The sequence below is a fragment of the Podarcis cretensis genome (assembly GCF_951804945.1).
Source record: "Podarcis cretensis genome assembly, chromosome: Z".
NCBI classification, from domain to species: Eukaryota; Metazoa; Chordata; class Lepidosauria; order Squamata; family Lacertidae; genus Podarcis; species Podarcis cretensis.
In genome coordinates, this window is record NC_137184.1 from 40,062,573 (window position 1) to 40,081,635 (window position 19,063).

General features: G+C 43.7%; 1 protein-coding gene across 2 annotated transcripts; it reads left to right on the forward strand.

The window, feature by feature from the left end:
- Positions 1–6,688: 6,688 nt before the first annotated feature.
- On the forward strand, positions 6,689–17,524 carry UPF3B (UPF3B regulator of nonsense mediated mRNA decay). Of its 2 annotated transcripts, none has more exons than XM_079961833.1 (10): positions 6,689–7,173; positions 9,417–9,523; positions 9,675–9,781; positions 11,019–11,117; positions 11,387–11,497; positions 12,459–12,502; positions 14,256–14,444; positions 15,040–15,191; positions 15,768–16,086; positions 16,507–17,524. In XM_079961833.1, the coding sequence occupies exons 1-10, from the start codon at positions 6,835–6,837 to the stop codon at positions 16,648–16,650; spliced, it is 1,611 nt and encodes a 536-aa protein (XP_079817959.1). In that variant the 5' UTR covers positions 6,689–6,834; the 3' UTR covers positions 16,651–17,524. The 2 variants fall into 2 exon arrangements, with proteins under 2 accessions (XP_079817959.1, XP_079817958.1); XM_079961832.1 differs by having other exon boundaries at positions 6,724–7,173; positions 15,031–15,191.
- The last annotated feature ends 1,539 nt before the right edge of the window (positions 17,525–19,063 follow it).

Below are 19,063 nucleotides of genomic sequence, written 5' to 3' on the forward strand. Positions count from 1 at the left end.
TTGTGTTTACTGTTTCAATTGGCATTTTGTGTACAGCTTTTTTGCTTCTTCTAATATAAACTTTAAGATACTGGGGATGGGATAGATTAAAAAAATAAAAGTGTTTACACTCCCAAGTGAATGTTTAATGAAAACTGGGCAACATCCAGTGATGTTCATCCACTTGTACAGAGGAAATTCCCTTTTGCAACAGGACTTCTGGTTCCTCTTTCCCCCCTACAGCTCCTCATATCCCCACAATATCTGTTCCAAAGCATCTCTCAACTCTCCAGAGGTTATGAGTGACACTACCATAAAAAGGCTCTGCGCCTAGTATCTGCTAACAGAGGCATGTTTGAGAGCAGAGTCCCTGAAACCAACTGGAGGCTCAGACAAATTCATGTGGCAAGTTCTGGTAACTTTGTCCCAGGCTATTAACAGCCTTAAGGGTCAATGTCTAATTCTTTAAACTAGGCTTAAAAGCAAACAGGCAACCTAGTCAATTGATATAAAATTGGCACAATATGCTCCAAGTTTGAAAACCCACAAACATTCTATTCTGACCACTCAATTCCAGTGTCATAGATTGATTTTCTCTAGATCAGGGGTGGAGGGACCACATTCCTTTATGAGCAATCTTTGGAGTGGGGGCACATGCCAGTGGTGGGTGGGCCATGGGTATGACTTTAACCTTTGCACAGTAGGCTACATTCCAGCCATGCAGAAGTCAAAGTTGCCTATACTCCCATACCACACATTCTTCTATCCAGGCAAGAGAGAGGCATTATTATTACAGTTAACATTCCCGCCAGGCAAAACTACTCAGGGAGGGTGAGGAACTGGCCTAGGGAAAGTCACTATGGCTGGCTAGAAACCTAAAGGGTCAAAATTGGCACAAAAGCCTGTTCTAGAAACATCCACAGCTTGTGAAATGGTAGATACTACTTGAGGATCCAAAGATAAAGCTGTGTCCAGGAGCACCATGCCTGCATATTTGTTCCTTCAGGAAGAGTAAAGGCATAAGCCCTAAACATAGCACTTTCATCTTATCAGGATTAAGTTTCAGCTAGTTCCATCCATGTTCATACCAAAACGGAACTTCAAAACACTGATTCAGGATAACCACCACCTCCTTAGGTTTAGACCAGGGGTAAGAAACCTTTCGCCTTCCTATTGTTGTTAAACTGTGACTCCCATTGGTCCTAGCAAGCATGGCTAATGATGCAGTTTAGCATCATCTGGAGGGCCAAAGGTTCCCCACACCTGGCTTAGATGGTGAAAATGAGAACGAACTGTGGTCATTAGTATACCTAACTCTGCAGCTGATGTTTCCCATTGGTTTCATGTAGTAATCAAAGAGCAAAGAAGAACAATCTGGTACCCATTAAAATAGGGGTAAGTCAACATGGTGCCCTCCACATGTTTTGGACTACAAGTGCCATCACTCAAGCCAACAACAGCAACCATGTGTTAAGAGTAATGTATCAAATGTACCTTTCATGAAGGTCAGCATGAAAAACAAACCCAATACAGTATTCTGTCTGTCTTGTCAACATTCTCACATCTGCATTATTTCAATCTGTATTTTATTTCTTTATTGCAATTTTATTGATACAGTATTAGAAACTTATTGTCCTCTCTCCTCATGAGATTATGATCAATATGCTCCACACTTTGTCAAATACATGTTTATTAAGTTGCTTTCATTGCATCGTGGTTTTACTTAATGTTCTCCAAACCCTGGAAAATAAAAAGCAAAGCAAATGAGTTAAATGTGCACAACGCTGCTGCTATCAAATTACACTATATAATCAGGTTTAACAAACCTCTTTTCAAGGTGGTGTCCTCCTTAATCCCACAAACAGAAAAATACTAATTGCGCAAACACATAGCAAGTTGCTCAACTTTTAATACTAGCAAGCGCAGGCAGGTCTGCAGTTTCCTTTGCTACATCAGGCTGCCACTGACAGAAGTGCTCTGCCATCACAGGACCAGGAAAGAAGACTCCTTAGGGCAGGAGTGGGGAACATTTGGTCCTTGAGATGTTGCTGAACTGCAACTCCCATCAGCGAATATGACAAATGGCCAGACATGATGGGAGTTGTAGTTTGGAAGGTTATTCAGTCTTTAAAGATGCCACATAACTACCCATGGAGAATCTACACAAGTAATGACAGCTGTTCTCCAACTTGTGGAAGATGATCAGGAATGCACAAGAGGAGATAGGGCATACACGGTCATCCCTGTTTCTTTCTTCACATCATTAACATCATGTGGAGAAACACATTTCTGAAAAGGGCTCTGCTATGAGCAGAACATGTCATGCACATTATAGTATTGAACACAGATTAAGGATAAAAATAACATTGTGCAGAGGAACAGAAATCATTTAGGGGCCAAAACAAATGTAAACTGTTGTGGCATTTAGCTTCCCACCCCCACAAAAAAATAGTGTTGTGACTTTGCAACTAGACAGCAGCATGCAAGGAAGTTTCTTCAAACGAACCTTGGAGTCATAGTACTGATTTACTCCAGACACACGCCTGTCTCTCTCCAGCAGGTACCACTGGTAGGTGTTCCGAGCAATTCTCTTCTCCTGGGCACATAAGAAATAAGGTGGACAATGTGTAAACAAGAGGCAGTGGAAGACATATAGTGAGAAGACTTAAAGCAAAGTTGACAAAAAATGTGAAATATTGAAAAATTCAACAGATGCGGGCAGACCTATTCCTTTTTTGAGATGAAAATCAGACTGCTCAGCCCTGCTTCACAGCCTAGCACCAAGGCTCAGATATACACATGACTGTCATTGTCATTCTTAGCTGAAGGTATGATTATTTGGATGCCGTGGGCAATTCAGGGGACAACACTGTGGGGTTCAATAGATGCATTAAGAAAGCCTATGTCTGAACAGCACTGCTGCAAACTGCAGGTGTGAGTGAGGCTTGTTTCACTGAATATGCCCACCCCAAAAAGAATATATTCATAAACAAAGAAAATCAACTAGAGTTTCAGCTTGAACATATTTGTTCATGCTTTATTTGTTAATTTAATTTAATTTTTATTAAATTTAATAAAAAATCATCCTACTGAGCCTTTTTCTTACAATTATTATTTTAATTTGCTTTTTTAAAAAGTCGTCATTTACCATTCTTCTTTATTTTCCTTTTTTTTTTTTAATCCTCACCTTAACTAATTAAAACATTGCTATATCTCCCTTCATCCAATCAGAGTTCAGGGTGGCCTATATGTAACCTTTTATTTTTTAGAGCCCAGCTTGGAGCCCAGAGACCAGTTGGATACTTTTCTTCTGCATCAATCTGCCTATCTACTGGGACAGGGATCTGCAAGGTACACATTTCAAATAGTAATTATTATCTGTTATTGTTAAAGGTAAGAGGTAAAGGTAAAGGACCCCTGACAGTTAAGACCAGTCGCAGACTGGGGCTGCGGCACTCATCTCGCTTTACAGGCTGAGGGAGCCAGCGTTTGTCCGCAGTTAATCCGGGTAATGTGGCCAGCATGACTAAGCCGCTTCTGGCGCAACAGAACACCGAAACCAGAGCAGCGCACAGAAATGCCGTTTACCTTCTCACCGGAGTGGTACCTATTTAACTACTTGTGCTGGCGTGGTTTCAAACTGCTAGGTTGGCAAGAGCTGGGACCGAGTAACAGGAGCTCACCCTGTTGAGGGGATTCGAACCACCAACCTTCTGATCGACAAGCCCAAGAGGCTCAGTGGTTTAGACCACAACGCCACCTGCGTCCCATCTGTTATTGTTAACTACTTTAAAAATATTTATTTTCCCCTCCTGTAATACTCTACTAGCTGCCCTAGAATAAACCTACAATGACAGTGTAGGGCAGTGGTTTTCAACCAGTGTGCCATGGCACCACGGAGTGAGTTGAATGGTGGCCGTGGGCAACAATGGCTTCTGTCCCTCTTTCCTTCCCTTCCTCCTCTGATGCCCTCTCACGTCTCTGCCTCCCAAAGGCTTGTACGGCTGTTTGTTGCAGCAGGTGAATGGTGCCTCTGGGACTGGCCAGAGGAGAGGGGAGGAGGAGGCTGAGGGAACACTCTACAAGCGAGGGTATTTAAGAAAGGGTGAGAGGCTGCCAGCTCTGCAGGCAAGGGGTGACATAACTGGGCTTCTGAGCCCCACGGGAGAACCGCAGAAAGAATGTACTTGGTCAAGGGAGCTGTGGACTCCAAAAGGTTGAAAACCTCTGGTGCAGGATATAAATTACATAAATAAATAAAACTTGTCCAGGCCTCATGTACTGTGCCTTGGTCACATTCAGACTAGGCTGCTGAAATGCACTCTACATAGGGCTGCCATTAAAGAAAGTTTGGATACTTCAGCATCCTGTTCTCACAGTGGCCAACCAGATACCTATGGGAACCTGAGTAAAACACCACTCTCCCAACATGTGAACCGCAGCAACTGATATTCAGAGACATACTGCCTCTAACACATGAGGCAGTACATACCAGTGGCTAATAGCCCTTGAAAGCATTAGCCTCAGTGAATTTGACCAACCACTTCTTAAAGCTATTCAAGCTGGTGGCCATCAATGCATCTCTTGGGAGTGAATTCCACAGTAGAAGAGTGTTTTCTTTCGTTTGCTTAGAATCTTCCAGCATTCAGCTTCATTGGATGGCCCTGGGTTTTAATATTATGAAATGGGGACGGGGGACGACGACACTACTCTCCCTATCCTTACGTGCTTTAAAGCCTTAAAAAGGTTTTTGTCATAGTTATTCGAAGGGCTGTCAGTTCCCACACCCAGTTGCCCATTCTCTGAGACCAACCACCAGGTGAAGGTGAATTGCCAGGCACAAGGCAGTCTAAGAAATAACTCAAACCTGCTGGAGCAGGCCAATGGGCCATCAAATCCAGCGTCCTTTTGCTCACAGTGGCTGCCCAGATGCATATGGGAAACCTATAAACACAAACACAACAGCACTCTCCCTGTCATTTCCAGAAACTTGTATTTGGAAGCCTTGCTGCCTCTGACTGTGGAGGCACCAGAGCATAGCTATGAATAGCTGTGTCCTCCATAAATTTGTCCAATCCTCTCTTAAAGCCTTCTCCATGGTAGCCCCACAGCTTTGGCGTTCATTATCAACAGAATCAACACTGCAGCCCTTTCAGGAAGGTCTGAAAACATTTTTTCTTTTTCTTCTTGCTAGCTTTCTCCTGAAATGTATTGCTTTCATTATTATGATTTTGCTGCTGGCTTTGATTGCATCTTAGAAATTCTGGGTCACTTGCTTTTTTTCTTCGGTCTCTTAGGCCTCCTGGCGTTTATACGCAAGTACTGCACGTTGGATTTGGGGATGCATATTAGACGACTTCTTCAGAGAGTCTCAAAGAAGGTGTGCAATTCACTTAAATTTTTATTTACACCCAAAAGGTTCTCAGGGCAGCTTAACACACCCCCAACCCCACCAGTTTTAAGAGACTCTCTGAAAAGTCATGGCACGCAAGGGAAAAGAACGGGGGGAGGAGAAGGGAAGAGAAAACTCAAGCTCTTAAAGCCGCTGTTCCTAAATCGACCACATACATGTAAACGCAAAACAAGTTCTTAAAGATACAGCAATTCCTAAATCAGCAGTATGGGATTTCAGAAAAGGAGAGGGGAGATGGGGATTCGTGAGGAGCCGCTTCCATGGCACGCACCTTGCCCCCGTTGGTGTATCTGTGGATGTTGGCGGTGGCCACGCCAGGGATGACCAGGCACACGTACATGAGGCCCAAGCTGGGCAAGATCTCGTACCACATCCCGACGGCTGCGCGGCTCTTTCCCTCCGCGACCCTGGCGACCTCTCAGTCAGCAGCGCTGCCACACGACTTCGCCCTCAAAGCACAGCTGGCGCTCCTGCGCATGCTCCGCCAACAGCCCTACTATCGCGAGATTCAGGCAGCGTGGCCCAGAAGGCAACCTTCCCTCCATCCCTCGCTCCAAAGGCGTCAGCTGCGCATGTGCCCCCCCCGCCCCCATCATGGCCACGACAGGGTTAAGGGGTGATGTTGCTATGGCGACAAGCCCCGCGGAACGCTCTGAGGCGATTTGTTTGGTTTCTGTTTAAAGGCTCAGTGGATATCGCTTCCCGCTGTTACACTATATATCTTACACTATATGTTACAGTATATTTATACCTATATATAAAAGCCACGATATATACTGGAACGGTTACGGTAGGTGCCTGACAGGTCGCAGTGCATGCCGGGAATTGAACCTTTTAAAGATGCAGGAAACTTTTTTGGGGGTTGGCGGAGCATGCTGGGAGATGTAGTCTCGAAGCATCCAGCGAATTGAAACGCCCCACTAAAATTAGGCAACCTCTCCGCTGGGCGGTGCATGCTGGGAGACGTATTCTTGAAGCATCCAGCGAATTGAAACGCCCCACTAAAATTAAGCGACTTCTCCGCGGGGCTGAGCATGCTGGGAGATGTAGTCCGGAAGTATCCCGCGAATTGAAGTGCCTCAATGAGATCAGCAAACGTCTCCTCGGGACGGTGCATGCTGGGAGATGTAGTCCCGAAGCATCCAGCCAATTGAAGCGCCCTACTAAAATTAGGCAATCTCTCCGCGGGGCGATGCATGCTGGGAGACGGAGTCCCGAAGCATCCGACGAATTGAAACGCCCCACTAAGAGGCGGACACCTGTCGCGATGCATGCTGGGAGATGTAGTCCCGAAGCCTTAAGCGAATTAAAGAGCCCTACTAAGATGGGCAACCTCGGAGCATGCTGGGAGATGTAGTCGCGGGAAAGCGCCTCTCCCCTGGGTCTGAGCGCCGGGCTCTCCTCTCGCCGGCCGAGGGGGCGCTGTGGCGCCGTTGTTTACTATGCTGCTGCTGCCGGCGGCGGCGGCGGCGGCGTCCCGCTCTCCCCCTCCCATTCCTGCGAGAGCAGCGGCGGCCAATGGGCGCCCGGATCTGGCGAGGCGCGGGCGGAGGGAGGCACCGGCGGCGCGGGCGGGGGCGTTGACGGGCGAAGGCCTGGTGCGGCTCTCCGCGTTCGCGATGAAGGAAGACAAGGAGAACGCGCGGCCGAAGGAGAAGCGAGGGGCTCCCGTCACCCCGACCGGCGGCGTGGGAGCAGCGGCGGGGGCAGCGGACGCCAAGGCGGGAGGCGAACCGGACAGGCTGGAGCGTCCGAAGGACAAGAAAGAGATCCTGAGCAAGGTGCGCCCAGCAGAGAAGCTCCCCGCGCGGGGCCCGTGGGGGTCGGAGTCCCCCGGCAGGTGCGGCGCCTTTCCCTTGGGCTGGGCTGGACTCGGCGGGGCCGAAAGCGCCTTGCTGCGCATCGTAGCCCCGTGGCGTCAGCCTTCCTCCTGCTCGTGGGGTGACAGTCCAAGCGCAAAAATATTCCCGTGCGGTTTCCCCCAGCGGTGCATGCAGAACTAGGCTCCTCGCCTCTCCTGACGCGATGGCTTTTTCTCCTTAATCCGCAGGTTGGGGGTGGGGGAGAGAGAGAGAAAGTGCGGGGACACTTTTAAGTTGCAAGGTTTCAAAAGGCGGGTGCGCGTGCGTGCGTTATTCCCCATTCCCCTACCATCGCATAAACTCTGCTGGCGGCCACCACTGTCACCTGCAGCCTGAAATGTCTGTGTGGGTATCTGTACCCCGAGAGACGATGGAGCGCCTGGGGTGAAGTCAAAGTGCTGCATTTAGCACCTGCCTGGGTCACTGCAAGCCTGGGCAGTGTTGTGCAATAGAGGTCCTGGGCTTCACTGCTGACTCGCCGGTCCAAAGGAAAGCAGAGCAAGACGTTTGGCTGCAGAAGTTGTCGGAAGGAGGCGTACAACCCCACTCCGGATTTGTGCAGGGTCTTAGCCTTTTCTTCTTCCGAAGATCTCCCACAAGGCAGAGGAGGTTTGGGATCTGGGTTTTCCTGCTCCTTCCTAGCCCCACCTGCCCCTCGCTTCCTTCTACAGAATGTGCAGAGACTGCCTTCTTGACCATTGGATCCACTATTGGTCTCACCTGCCAAATCTGCTGGAGCTTGTCTTAGTAAACAGGGGAAGTCCCAAACTCACCTAGGGTTTGCTCTCACTTGGTTTAGCTGGCCTATACCAGAAGTGGTCGAGAACAGGGGTTTTCTTTTCAGTTCTGCTCATTGTATAAACTGCTCTCAAATTGCACCATTTTAAAATCTCTGTTTTGATAAAACTCTCTTATTAGGGAATACTCACATTCTGGTCACCAAAGAGCATTATTACTTGCCATGCAGTAAAGGTAAAGGTAAAGGTACCCCTGCCCGTACAGGCCAGTCTTGACAGACTCTGGGGTTGTGCGCCCATCTCACTTAAGAGGCCAGGGGCCAGCGCTGTCCGGAGACACTTCCGGGTCACGTGGCCAGCGTGACATCGCTGCTCTGGCGAGCCAGAGCCGCACACGGAAACGCCGTTTACCTTCCCGCTGGTAAGCGGTCCCTATTTATCTACTTGCACCCGGAGGTGCTTTCGAACTGCTAGGTTGGCAGGCGCTGGGACCGAGCAGCGGGAGCGCACCCCGCCGCAGGGATTCGAACCGCCGACCTTTCGATCGGCAAGTCCTAGGCGCTGAGGCTTTAACCCACAGCGCCACCTGCGTCCCCTATTACTATTCAGTAAATAATTGGTGTGCAAAAATGTCTTTCAGTTGTAACAAACATGATGCAACAGACTGGTTGAAAGATTACGCAGGAAGCTGTCTTGTACTGATAATGTTATTGACCTATCTGTCTTCTCTGTGCTGACTGGCAAGTTGGCTCCACCAGTATGTCAGATAAGATTACCTTTTCCATACCTACCTGGGGATGCCAGGGATTAAACATGGAACCTTTTGTGTACAAAGCATATAGTCTAGTGGATCTTTGTGTGTGTGTGTGTGTGTGTTGGTGTGTGTGTGTTGGTGTATATACAAGTGTGGATCAAAAAAACTATAGCAATGGAAAAACATCAGACTGTTGTAGGACAGGTCAGCATTTTTTCTTTACTTTACATGATGGAATTCATTACACAGAGATTTACATGCCAGAAGAGCACGGGCTGCAGAGAAGCTGGTTTATTATGAAATCTGTGGTAGAAATGTGACCATATGTAAGGTGTTTTCCTTTGTTTTGAAATACCTTGGTTGTCAAACTTAATCCAGTCCAGGAAAACGTTCAATTCCCGGAACAGTTCGAAAACCAAGGCGTGGCTTCCAATTGGCCACAGGAACTTCCCGCACTTCCAGAAGCCGTGCTGGACATTTGGCTTCCAAAGAACGTTCACAAACAGGAACACTCACTTCCAGGTTTGCAGCGTTCAGGAGCCGATTTGTTCGACAGCTAAGTGGTTTGACAACCAAGGTACCACTGTATGATGGAACCTTGCTTTTTTAAAAGAAAAAAATATTGTATAATACACCTAGTTTTTGTAAACAAATGCAACTTTTTCTTTAAGGTAGTGATTCGACGCCTGCCTCCCAGCTTGACCAAGGAACAGCTTGAAGAACATCTCCAACCTTTGCCTGAACATGACTATTTTGAATTCTTTGCTAATGACTCCAGGTAAAAGGAACTATAAACATTTGGCTGTGCTTCATGTAACAATGTCATGTCATAAATGTCTTTCTGTTTTACATCCGTCTGTGTTGTGTATATTTACAATCATCACTCAGCGACGTTTCCTTATACATTGCCATTTTCTGTCCTTCTGCAGTTTGTACCCTCACATGTTTTCCAGAGCATACATCAACTTTAAAAACCAAGAAGACATTGTTCTGTTCAGGGATCGCTTTGATGGTTATGTTTTTGTTGATCACAAAGGCAAGTAAGCCTAAAACTTGGTTCTGTATATCATATATCTGCTTTAAAACATGTTGGCATACATTATACCGTAATTAAACTGTAATTCTGGAAAACCCATGCATTTATTATTTGAGTCAAGATTTCAAAGGACAGCTTATAGCCCAATTCAGTGCATTATAATGTGGTAGTAGGTACCTTTGATTTTAGTGCAGTTCATCTCAAAATAATCTTTCTTGGACTGTTGTTTTAACAGCCTATTCCTAAGCACACTTTCTTGAAAGTAAATTGCACGAGCAGCAATTGGACATGCTTCTGAATTAGTACACTTAGGATTGTAGTGTGCATCAATAATGGGGAACCTTTGGCGTTCTAGATGTTGTTAGACAACAATTCCCAGACCCCTGATAATTGGTCATCTCTGCTTCAGTTTATGGGTGTTAGAGTCCAACAACATCTGGGGAGGCTCACAGTACCCTGTCCCTTGTCTAAATCCTATCTTCCACTCTACTGAGGACCTACCTTAATCTGCTAATTAGGGATAGCTGCTGCTTTGCATAAGCAGATGGCTTTGGGTGTGGTGAAGAAGCACAGTTTGTGCCACATTTGTGTAGTGGATCCAGAGAGACCCAAATCCTTTTTATGGATTCGTAATGCACCCTAATAACTTTAATTGTACAATACTGACATGCAAAACAGAGTTCATTATTTCTGCGTGGTATGGAATGCTGCTTTAGCATTCTCTACTTGAGCAACAGTAGCTGAAACGGCACTCTAGAATAATATAATTATATTATTTTGATGGCTTACCCTTCTTCATACTGCCAATTTCCCCCCTCTACTGTTTCTGATAGAATACTCTTATGTAAGTGTTTGCTTTTGAATGACCAAACAAGTAGCTTTCATATCATGATTAAAAAAATACGATCCAATTTGCCAGTTCATAAAATGTATCAGAACTATTTTGTAGTTTCAGGGCCAGTTCACTTGTTTTCCCTGGTGAGCCGAATGTAAACCATAGTATTGGTTTGGGTAGCAATGGAGGTATTTTCTCCAATTGGCTGCTGTTGCAGGAGGCCTGGACAGACAGCTCGTGTCTGGCAAGAAATGAGTTTTGTGAATCTCGTGTCTCAAAACATTATCTTGATTGTGGGGTTTCTTGGTTTTGAGATATAGTGCCCCCCCCCACACACAAAAGAAAGGCTTTTCCATTCTTAACATTTTTGTCGTTGTCTTTAATATTTTTACATATGAACAGGTCTAGAATATCCTGCCGTAGTGGAATTTGCACCGTTTCAAAAAGCTGCTAAAAAGAAGAGTAAGAAAAAGGATGCCAAAGCTGGAACCATTGAAGATGGTGAGTAGTAGCAGTCACTGCTGTCATTAGATGAAAATACTTCCAGTGTAGGGTTCCATTCACTTCCATGGTTGTTGTATTTTACAGGTTGTTGTATTTTACAGGTAGATAGAAACAGTAGTACTGTAGAAACAACATACTTTATTCAGAAGTAGAGCATATATCTAACATGGCAGCTGGAGGTCTTGTTTCTATTAGCTTTACATGTTATATATCATTTTTAAGTGCATATATTTATAGTTCTTTCTTACCCTTTGGTTCCTCATCAGATCCAGAATATAAGAAGTTTTTGGAAAACTATAGTGCTGATGATGAAAAATTAACATCCACCCCTGAGACATTGCTGGAGGAAATAGAAGCAAGAAACAAAGAATTAATAGGTATAAAAAGTATTGTTACACAGCATATAGTTACAGAACATAGCGTGGCAGCCCCTAATCTTTGGAACTCCCTGCCTATTGAGACCAATCAGGCACTTTCACTGCTCCCTTTTCAGCACCTGCTAAAATTACTGTTGTTTAGACAAGCCTACCTAGAGGATTAGAAAGCTGAGGTAGTTTTAATCTGTTTTAGTATTTTAACTTTTGTATGCTTTAAAGTATGGTTGTGATTTTTTCATTCTTTACTGTTTTACCTTTAAAAAAATCAATTACTATTTTTGAAATAGTACAGTGGTACCTTGGGTTACATACGCTTCAGGTTACAGACTCCGCTAACCCTGAAATATTACCTCGGGTTAAGAACTTTGCTTCAGGATGAGAACAGAAATCGTGCGGCGCAGTGGTAGCATGAGGCCCCATTAGCTAAAGTGGTGCTTCAGGTTAAGAACAGTTTCAGGTTAAGAACAGACCTCCAGAACGAATACAGTACTACCTCGGGTTAAGAACTTAATTCATTCCGGAGGTCCGTTCTTAACCTGAAACTGTTCTTAACCTGAGGTACCACTTTAGCTAATGGGGCCTCCCACTGCCGCCACGGTGTGATTTCTGTTCTCATCCTGAAGCAAAGTTCTTTACCCAAGGTACTATTTCTGGTTTAGCGGAGTCTGTAACCTGAAGCGTCTGTAACCTGAGGTACCACTGTAGTGAGGGAAGATCTTAATTTAGTTAGATACATGAAGATGGACAGCATTTTTATCTCCCCATTCGGAAACGCCAGAAAAGAATTGTTGTCTCAGCATAACTATACGTATTTGTACTACATTTTGATGAGTTTTGGCTATACATAATTTCAGTTTTGTTTTGTAACTTAAAATTTTCATATGAATATTCTTCTTGCATTATTTCCACAAATAAAATGTGTTGAAATAAATACAAAAGCACTTTCTTTTACATTCTTTAGCAAAAAAAACAACTCCTCTGTTGAACTTCTTGAAGAATAAACAGGTAACAATTATTTCAGAACAGCCTGCTTAATTATGTTGGCATTTTTGAATATTTGAATGCTGTCCAATAGCAGTTAATCTCATGGCAGTAGTGAGTGAGACTGAAAAGCCTGTTATTTAATCTTGTTATGTGTACTTCGGCATTTCCAGCTTTCTTTGGAAGAGGCTACCAGGGTGAAATGAATGTTTTAAAATCATTATTCCCACAGGTGTCCTAATGCAGCATCTCTGAATTTTGCATAATTTCAGAATATATGTTTTGGGGTAAAGGTAATTGCTCAAATTAATTTTGTTAAATAGCAGTCAGCAGACCATTAAAACATAGCAATTGACAATTAGACTTGATAACATTCATTAAAATATTAATACAGCTGGAAAACACAGAATTGAAATTCTAGAATGAATATATGTGTATAGTGGGAAGCGCATGGCATGGGAATTTGTAGAAACCAAAAAATGCTGTGTTCTTAAAAAAAAAAGGATAGTGAGATTTGTAAATTTGGACCCATCATGCCAAAAATTGGGACAAGGTAACACCAACGTCATGATTTGGTCTGCCATCTTGAATCAAAATGGCAGCCGGCATCCAAGCATTGATGATGACTGCCAGCTCCAGAACCCTCAAGCCATGTTTGGTGAAACTTATGAAGAACAGGAAGTGGCAGACAAACCACTTTCCAAAATATATAGTAGATATAATATATGTACATTAGGTAATCATGAGGTGTCTAATAAAAATATTCAAAAACTTTACCAATTGTTCTTTAACAATTGGTTACACTGGAACAATTGTAACTGTGAAGCAAAGTAATCTTTAGAGACGCAGAGGGGCAAGTGGGGGGGGGGATGGGGTGACTTTGTAATAGGATCTACTGGGTCGTTCCTAGCCCCTTGATGAAAACTGCAATAGAAAAAGATATGCAATACAGACTCCACCTCAGCATTGTTACAGGGGCAGCATTTGTTGTTCTTCAGCATTTTAATATAGAATTGTAGAGTTGGAAGGGACACCAAGGGTTAATCAGGCCAACCCGCTGCAGTGCAATAATCTCAACACGTGGTCCCCCATCTAATTTGAAACCATACTAGACCCTACTTAGCAAATGTGCTAGCAGTTTTATTGCCATCTAATAAATTCAAGGGAAGAACATTAAACCTTGCCAGAGAGAAATACTTCCTAGGTTTAAGGATTGTTTACCAACCCAAGTATGGCGTTCCATCTTTACAAAGGTTCATAGTAACCCCAGTGACTATGGGGAACAGAGTACCCTTGCAGCTCCTGGAGCTCTATATCTAAAACCCTCTGTTAAAAAAATTATTTGACATCCTTAGATCCATGATTAATAGGTAGGAAAGCGATAGGTTATGTTGTCGGGTAAAGGTAATGATTGTTATTACAGTGCTCAAATAAATCTTAATTCTATTTGTGAGCTTATAACTTCTTTATCCATATACAGAACTGTTCCTAGTGCTATATGCCATTAGCCAATTGGATAGTTTAGTTGGTTAGAGCGTGGTGCTGATAACGCCAAGGTTGCAGGTTCAATCCTTGTATGGGACAGCTGCATATTCCTGCCTTGCAGGGGGTTGGACTAGATGATCCCCAGGGTACCTTCCAACTCTACGATTCTATGATTTACCACCCATTCACTCAGTCTGGAGCTTTTGGAGCAGTTTATGATGCAAAAGCTCTCCTGTCCCAACATAAAGACTTGGCTATAGTCTCACTGCATCTTTTTTTTCCCCTTTTACAGCGGCTTAGAGAAGAAAAGCGAGAGGAGAGGAGGAGGAGAGAACTGGAGAGGAAAAGACAACGAGAAGAAGAAAGAAGAAAATGGAAAGAGGAAGAAAGAAGGAAAAGGAAAGAAGCCGAAAAAACAAAGAAAGTGGAGCGATGCCCAGAAAAAGAAAGGGACAAATCAAAGGATGAACCAAAGATTAAGGTATGCCTTCATTCCTGTAGGATGCATTGGCCATATGTTGCTTTCGTACGCACACTCGTGAAATACGAGAGCAATTTTGCATTTGGCTTTGTATAAAGTGTGCTCTTTTTTGCATGCACACAGTTATTTGAGGTTGCAATCCTATGCATGCTTGGTACTAAGTTATACAGACTTGGATTAAAGTATTATGGAATAGTACTGTAGGCACTGTATAAACAAACAGTGGTGACAAGTTATTATTTATTGCACTAGAAGCTAGCCATAGAAATCTCTTGAGAATAAAAAGCAGAACATAGAATAAGGCCATAATCCTATACCATTAAGCCTGAGAGCAAACACCACTGGACTCAGTGGGATGTGTGCTCAGAAGTATTGGATTGCATTGGGATTTATTTTTTTTAAAGCAAAGTTCTGGTAACTGATAAGAAACAGTGAATCATGGAAATAGCTAGTTACGTAATGCTAATATATTTACTCTTGTATTATGCACCAGGTACCCCCTTGCCTTTCAGTGCAGACCAGCATCCTAGCACAGTTAGCAGCAGAATTAACTTAGTAAGGAAAACTAAATTTGTTCTCTTCCTAGCTACTTAAGAAGCCAGAAAAAGATGAAAGAGACTTTGAAAAGAAAGAAAAGGCCAAGAAACCGGAGAAAGAGAGTCTGAGGGAGGAAAAAGCAGCAAGTGCCACCAGCGGTATGCCAGCCAGACGCTCCGATGGGGAGGCTAAGGAGGAGAAGTCCAAAAAGTTAGTGCTTTCATTTCAGTACCTATCCTTATTTCTCAGAATATGATTATTAATTAGACTGCCTTGTACCAGATCTGCTTTTAGATTCTATAATTGACTAGTGTTCCAGATTAGAACTGTGGATGGACCACTTTTTGGTCTTTCCAGTCTTTCTCGCAGTTCCAAATGGCTGAAGAGCAGATGGTCAGTTACGCAGCTCAGTTAGGGTCCCTTCGCATATTAGAATTTAATTATTTTTAAGTACGCTTCTCAAAGTGTAAACTGAAAAGCGAAGTGTTGCAAATGCCAGAGAACTAGGATTGACTGCTGTTGAATTGAAATTCAGCTGCAAAGCTGGGTTTGTTGCCGCACGAAGCGTGAGAAACAGCCTTGAGAATTTCTGATTTAGTAAATAGCCTTGTGTTATCTTTGGCTGTGGTTTTCAAGGAATGTACAGTAGCTGATCTTGTATAAAGTTGCCAGGATGCTCTCTTTTCAGGGCGTCGTTTTAGTGTCTGCATGGCAATATAGTGGTCATAGGCCTTCATTTTACTGTCTTCTCTCTGGATTGAATCTCCCAAGTCTCTTTTCATACAGATTGGAAGATGACTGTGGAAAAGACTATAGAGAAAGAGAGAGAGAATATGATCGAGACAGAGAGTATGAGAGAATGCAGAGAGAAAGAGACAAACTCCGACGCCAAGAAGAAGAGAGGAGGAGGCAGAAAGAGCGCTTCGAGAAAGAGAAGGTCTTTAGAAGAAAGGAGGAAGATGTGAAAAGGGAAAGAGACTCATTGCGAGAGAAAGGGAAGAGAGCTGAATTGGCAGAGTACATGGGCAATGCAGAGAAATCTGAGAAAGCAACCAAAGAGGACAAAAAAGAAGATATGGCTAAGAGGGATCGCATTAGAAACAAGGTGCTGATTGGTTCTGTAATAAAATCATTGTTCTTTGTTAGGCTGTGGGTGTGTGCAGCTCTTTATTATAGACACAGAATGTTAAAAAAATATGACTCCATCTAAGGACATTACAAAATAAGGTTTATTTGTAGTACAACTTATTTCCTACTGGGAATGCATAGGATTGCAATTACAGGATTGTAGAAATGATTGGCTTGCTTATCTAGTAAGTGACATTTATCTTCTGCTCTTTTTTTGTAAGAAGTTCAGGAGTAGCACCTGTGGAGCTATCTCATATATTCCCCTTAACCAAAAGCCCTGGAACTTTAAGGCGGAGGGGTAGGGTGGCAGCAAGGGGATTGGACTTATATCTCTGTTCCAGGTCTTGTATACTCTTTCACTATTATGCATCACAGCTTTATGTATTCTTAATTTAAGGATCGCCCAGCCATGCAGCTCTACCAACCAGGAGCTCGGAATCGGAGTCGTTTGTCAGGCTATGATGAAAGCTCTGCAAAATCACCCGATCAAGGAGTGGATAAGAAGCAGGAGTGCGATACCAGTAACACAAAAGAAGAGTGACAAGTGTTGTGCTTCCTCACTGACCTAGCAGCCAAAGAGCATTAACTTTGTAGTCCAAAAGTGCCTTGTAGAAAAGAGGAGGGGGAAAAGAGGGAATAGTACTTTTGGATGTATCTGGTTTCAGGTCCTTGTTGCAGATTTGGGACTCGGGCTTGGGCGTCCTCAATACATTTTCAGTTGTGGGAGGTAGTGGCAGCAAAACCACAAGGGGGAGAAAGCTTCCATCTCTGAAGAGTGGAAAGGCCTTGTCACCCTAAAATAGGACGAGTGGTTGCCCAGAATGAGTGCTGTCTTTCAGATAAAAGCCACGAACCAGTATTTGCACTTAACATACAGCCATGTTGGAGCCTCATGTTTCTTCAAGTGTTAAATGTCTTTTACCACTGTGCTGTGTGGAGTGTGGTCTTCTGACCTGTTTCATTAACTGGAGGTAGGGTGGGAAGGTCCAACATAATCTTGGTACTGAAGACATCTTTTTGTCTGGTGTGCTGCTTGTAACCGACTGCAAAATGAATTTTCAGAACAAGGCGTGGATGCTAATATTTTTCTTTGTTCTTTCACTTAACATTTGTATAGCTTGAAGGAAAATGAACTTCGCCATAGGAAACGTGTTGTTGTTTTTTTACACATGTCTTCTAAAGTCCAGATATAGATGTATATTGAAGGTAGCTGCATAGTCCTCAACAGTCCCTGCATTCGATATTCTTTTGTTTGCTGGTATCTCATAGGAAAAATGATCCGTCTTAATTGTGCACTGTTTTTACCAAAGCTGTAGAGCATCTGGCAACCCAGGAAAGTTTTGCTAAGAGTTGCATCTCTTTGTGGCAGTACCCTATTTGATACTTAATAAAACTCTATGAAGTAGCATTTAAAATTGCTTGTTACTATTTTTTATGTAATTATTTAGCATCTTTGTGTCTTTGAAGTTTTATCATGTCCAAGATCATATGAGGGTGGGCTTCAATAATCTTTCAATATTTTTTTTAAAAAATATAAAAATGAAAAGAGATCTTCCACCTGGTTGCTGCAGCAGGGTGTAGAGGGTTAAATTCCGCCTTGATCCTACCATTTATGATCCTATTAATCATCTGCCCATCCACCCAGCTGACTGCAACTATAATTTTTAAAAGGCTGCATGTCAGTTGTTTTTCATTTATGAAGAATGGCTTCCTATGAGGCATCTCAAAGTGATTTACAATACATATGAAGATACTACCTACAACTTGAACTTGACTGGTTACTTGCCAATTTTAATTCAAACTCAAACCTTTATTGGCATATAGACAAAATTCTGAAAGGTTCAGTACAATCACATCACTCAGCAAAATCTGCACCTAACATTAAAAACACTGTTGTATGATATTCACGAATCCTCATTGCATGTTGCAGGAACCTGCCTATCTCCATCTTATCCCCACCCTGGGTAAACATTAGGAAGGCTACCTTACACTCATCTGACTGCCACTCCTGCTAACAGCCAACTGATTAATGAACTTGGATCGAATTGTCTAAACACAAGAGGCAATGCGAAAGAACATGCACAACTGATTCGGGCACAATGTTTCTGTGAATGGTATGGGTTGGTTGGGAGGTGGAGATAAGTAGCCAATGGCTATTCACATTGCACATCTCCAGACTTGCACAGATGCTATTCCTGATTTGGCTATCAAATTCTTGAAATTCCTTGTCTTAACAATCTGCATTTAATTATCTCGAATGCAGGGTTTTCCAATAAGCAGTACATTAGGAGTCTAATGGGATTCCTATCTGTTTAATTTTGTTCTCAATCCTCCTTAACCATCCTGACGATTGTTATTCAGCTAACATGGCCACAAGAAGACTATTAGGTTCAGATCTGTAATGCAGCTACAAACAAAACTTAAATGCTAGCGTCATCATCATCATCATCATTTATTATTTGTACCCCGCCCATCTGGCTGGCTTTCCCCAGCCACTCTGGGTGGCTTCCACAAAGACCAAAAGTACACTAAGATCACACATTAAAAACTTCCCTGAAGAGGGCTGTCTTAAGATGTCTTCTGAATGTCAGGTAGTTGTTTATCTCTTTGACATCTGATGGGAGGGCGTTCCACAGGGCGGGCGCCACTACCAAGAAGGCCCTCTGCCTGGTTCCCTGTAGCTTTGCTTCTCACAATGAGGGAACCGCTAGAAGGCCCTTGGCGCTGGACCTCAGCGTCCAGGCAGAACGATGGGGGTGGAGATGCTCCTTCAGGTATACCGGGCCGAGGCCATTTAGGGCTTTAAAGGTCAACACCAACACTTTGAATTGTGCTCGGAAATGTACTAGGAGCCAATGTAGGTCTTTCAAGACCGGTGTTATGTGGTCTTGGCGGCCACCCCCAGTCACCAGTCTAGCTGCCGCATTCTGGATTAGTTGTAGTTTCCGAGTCAC

Bases quoted from the DNA above. Each gene is read 5' to 3' on its own strand.
- UPF3B (XM_079961832.1), top strand. From the start codon at position 6,835: ATGCTGCTGCTGCCGGCGGCGGCGGCGGCGGCGTCCCGCTCTCCCCCT. The intron at 9,524-9,674 runs GTAAAAGGAACT...GTCCTTCTGCAG, and splicing joins TTCTTTGCTAATGACTCCAG to TTTGTACCCTCACATGTTTT. The intron at 14,445-15,030 runs GTATGCCTTCAT...TTCTCTTCCTAG, and splicing joins AGGATGAACCAAAGATTAAG to CTACTTAAGAAGCCAGAAAA.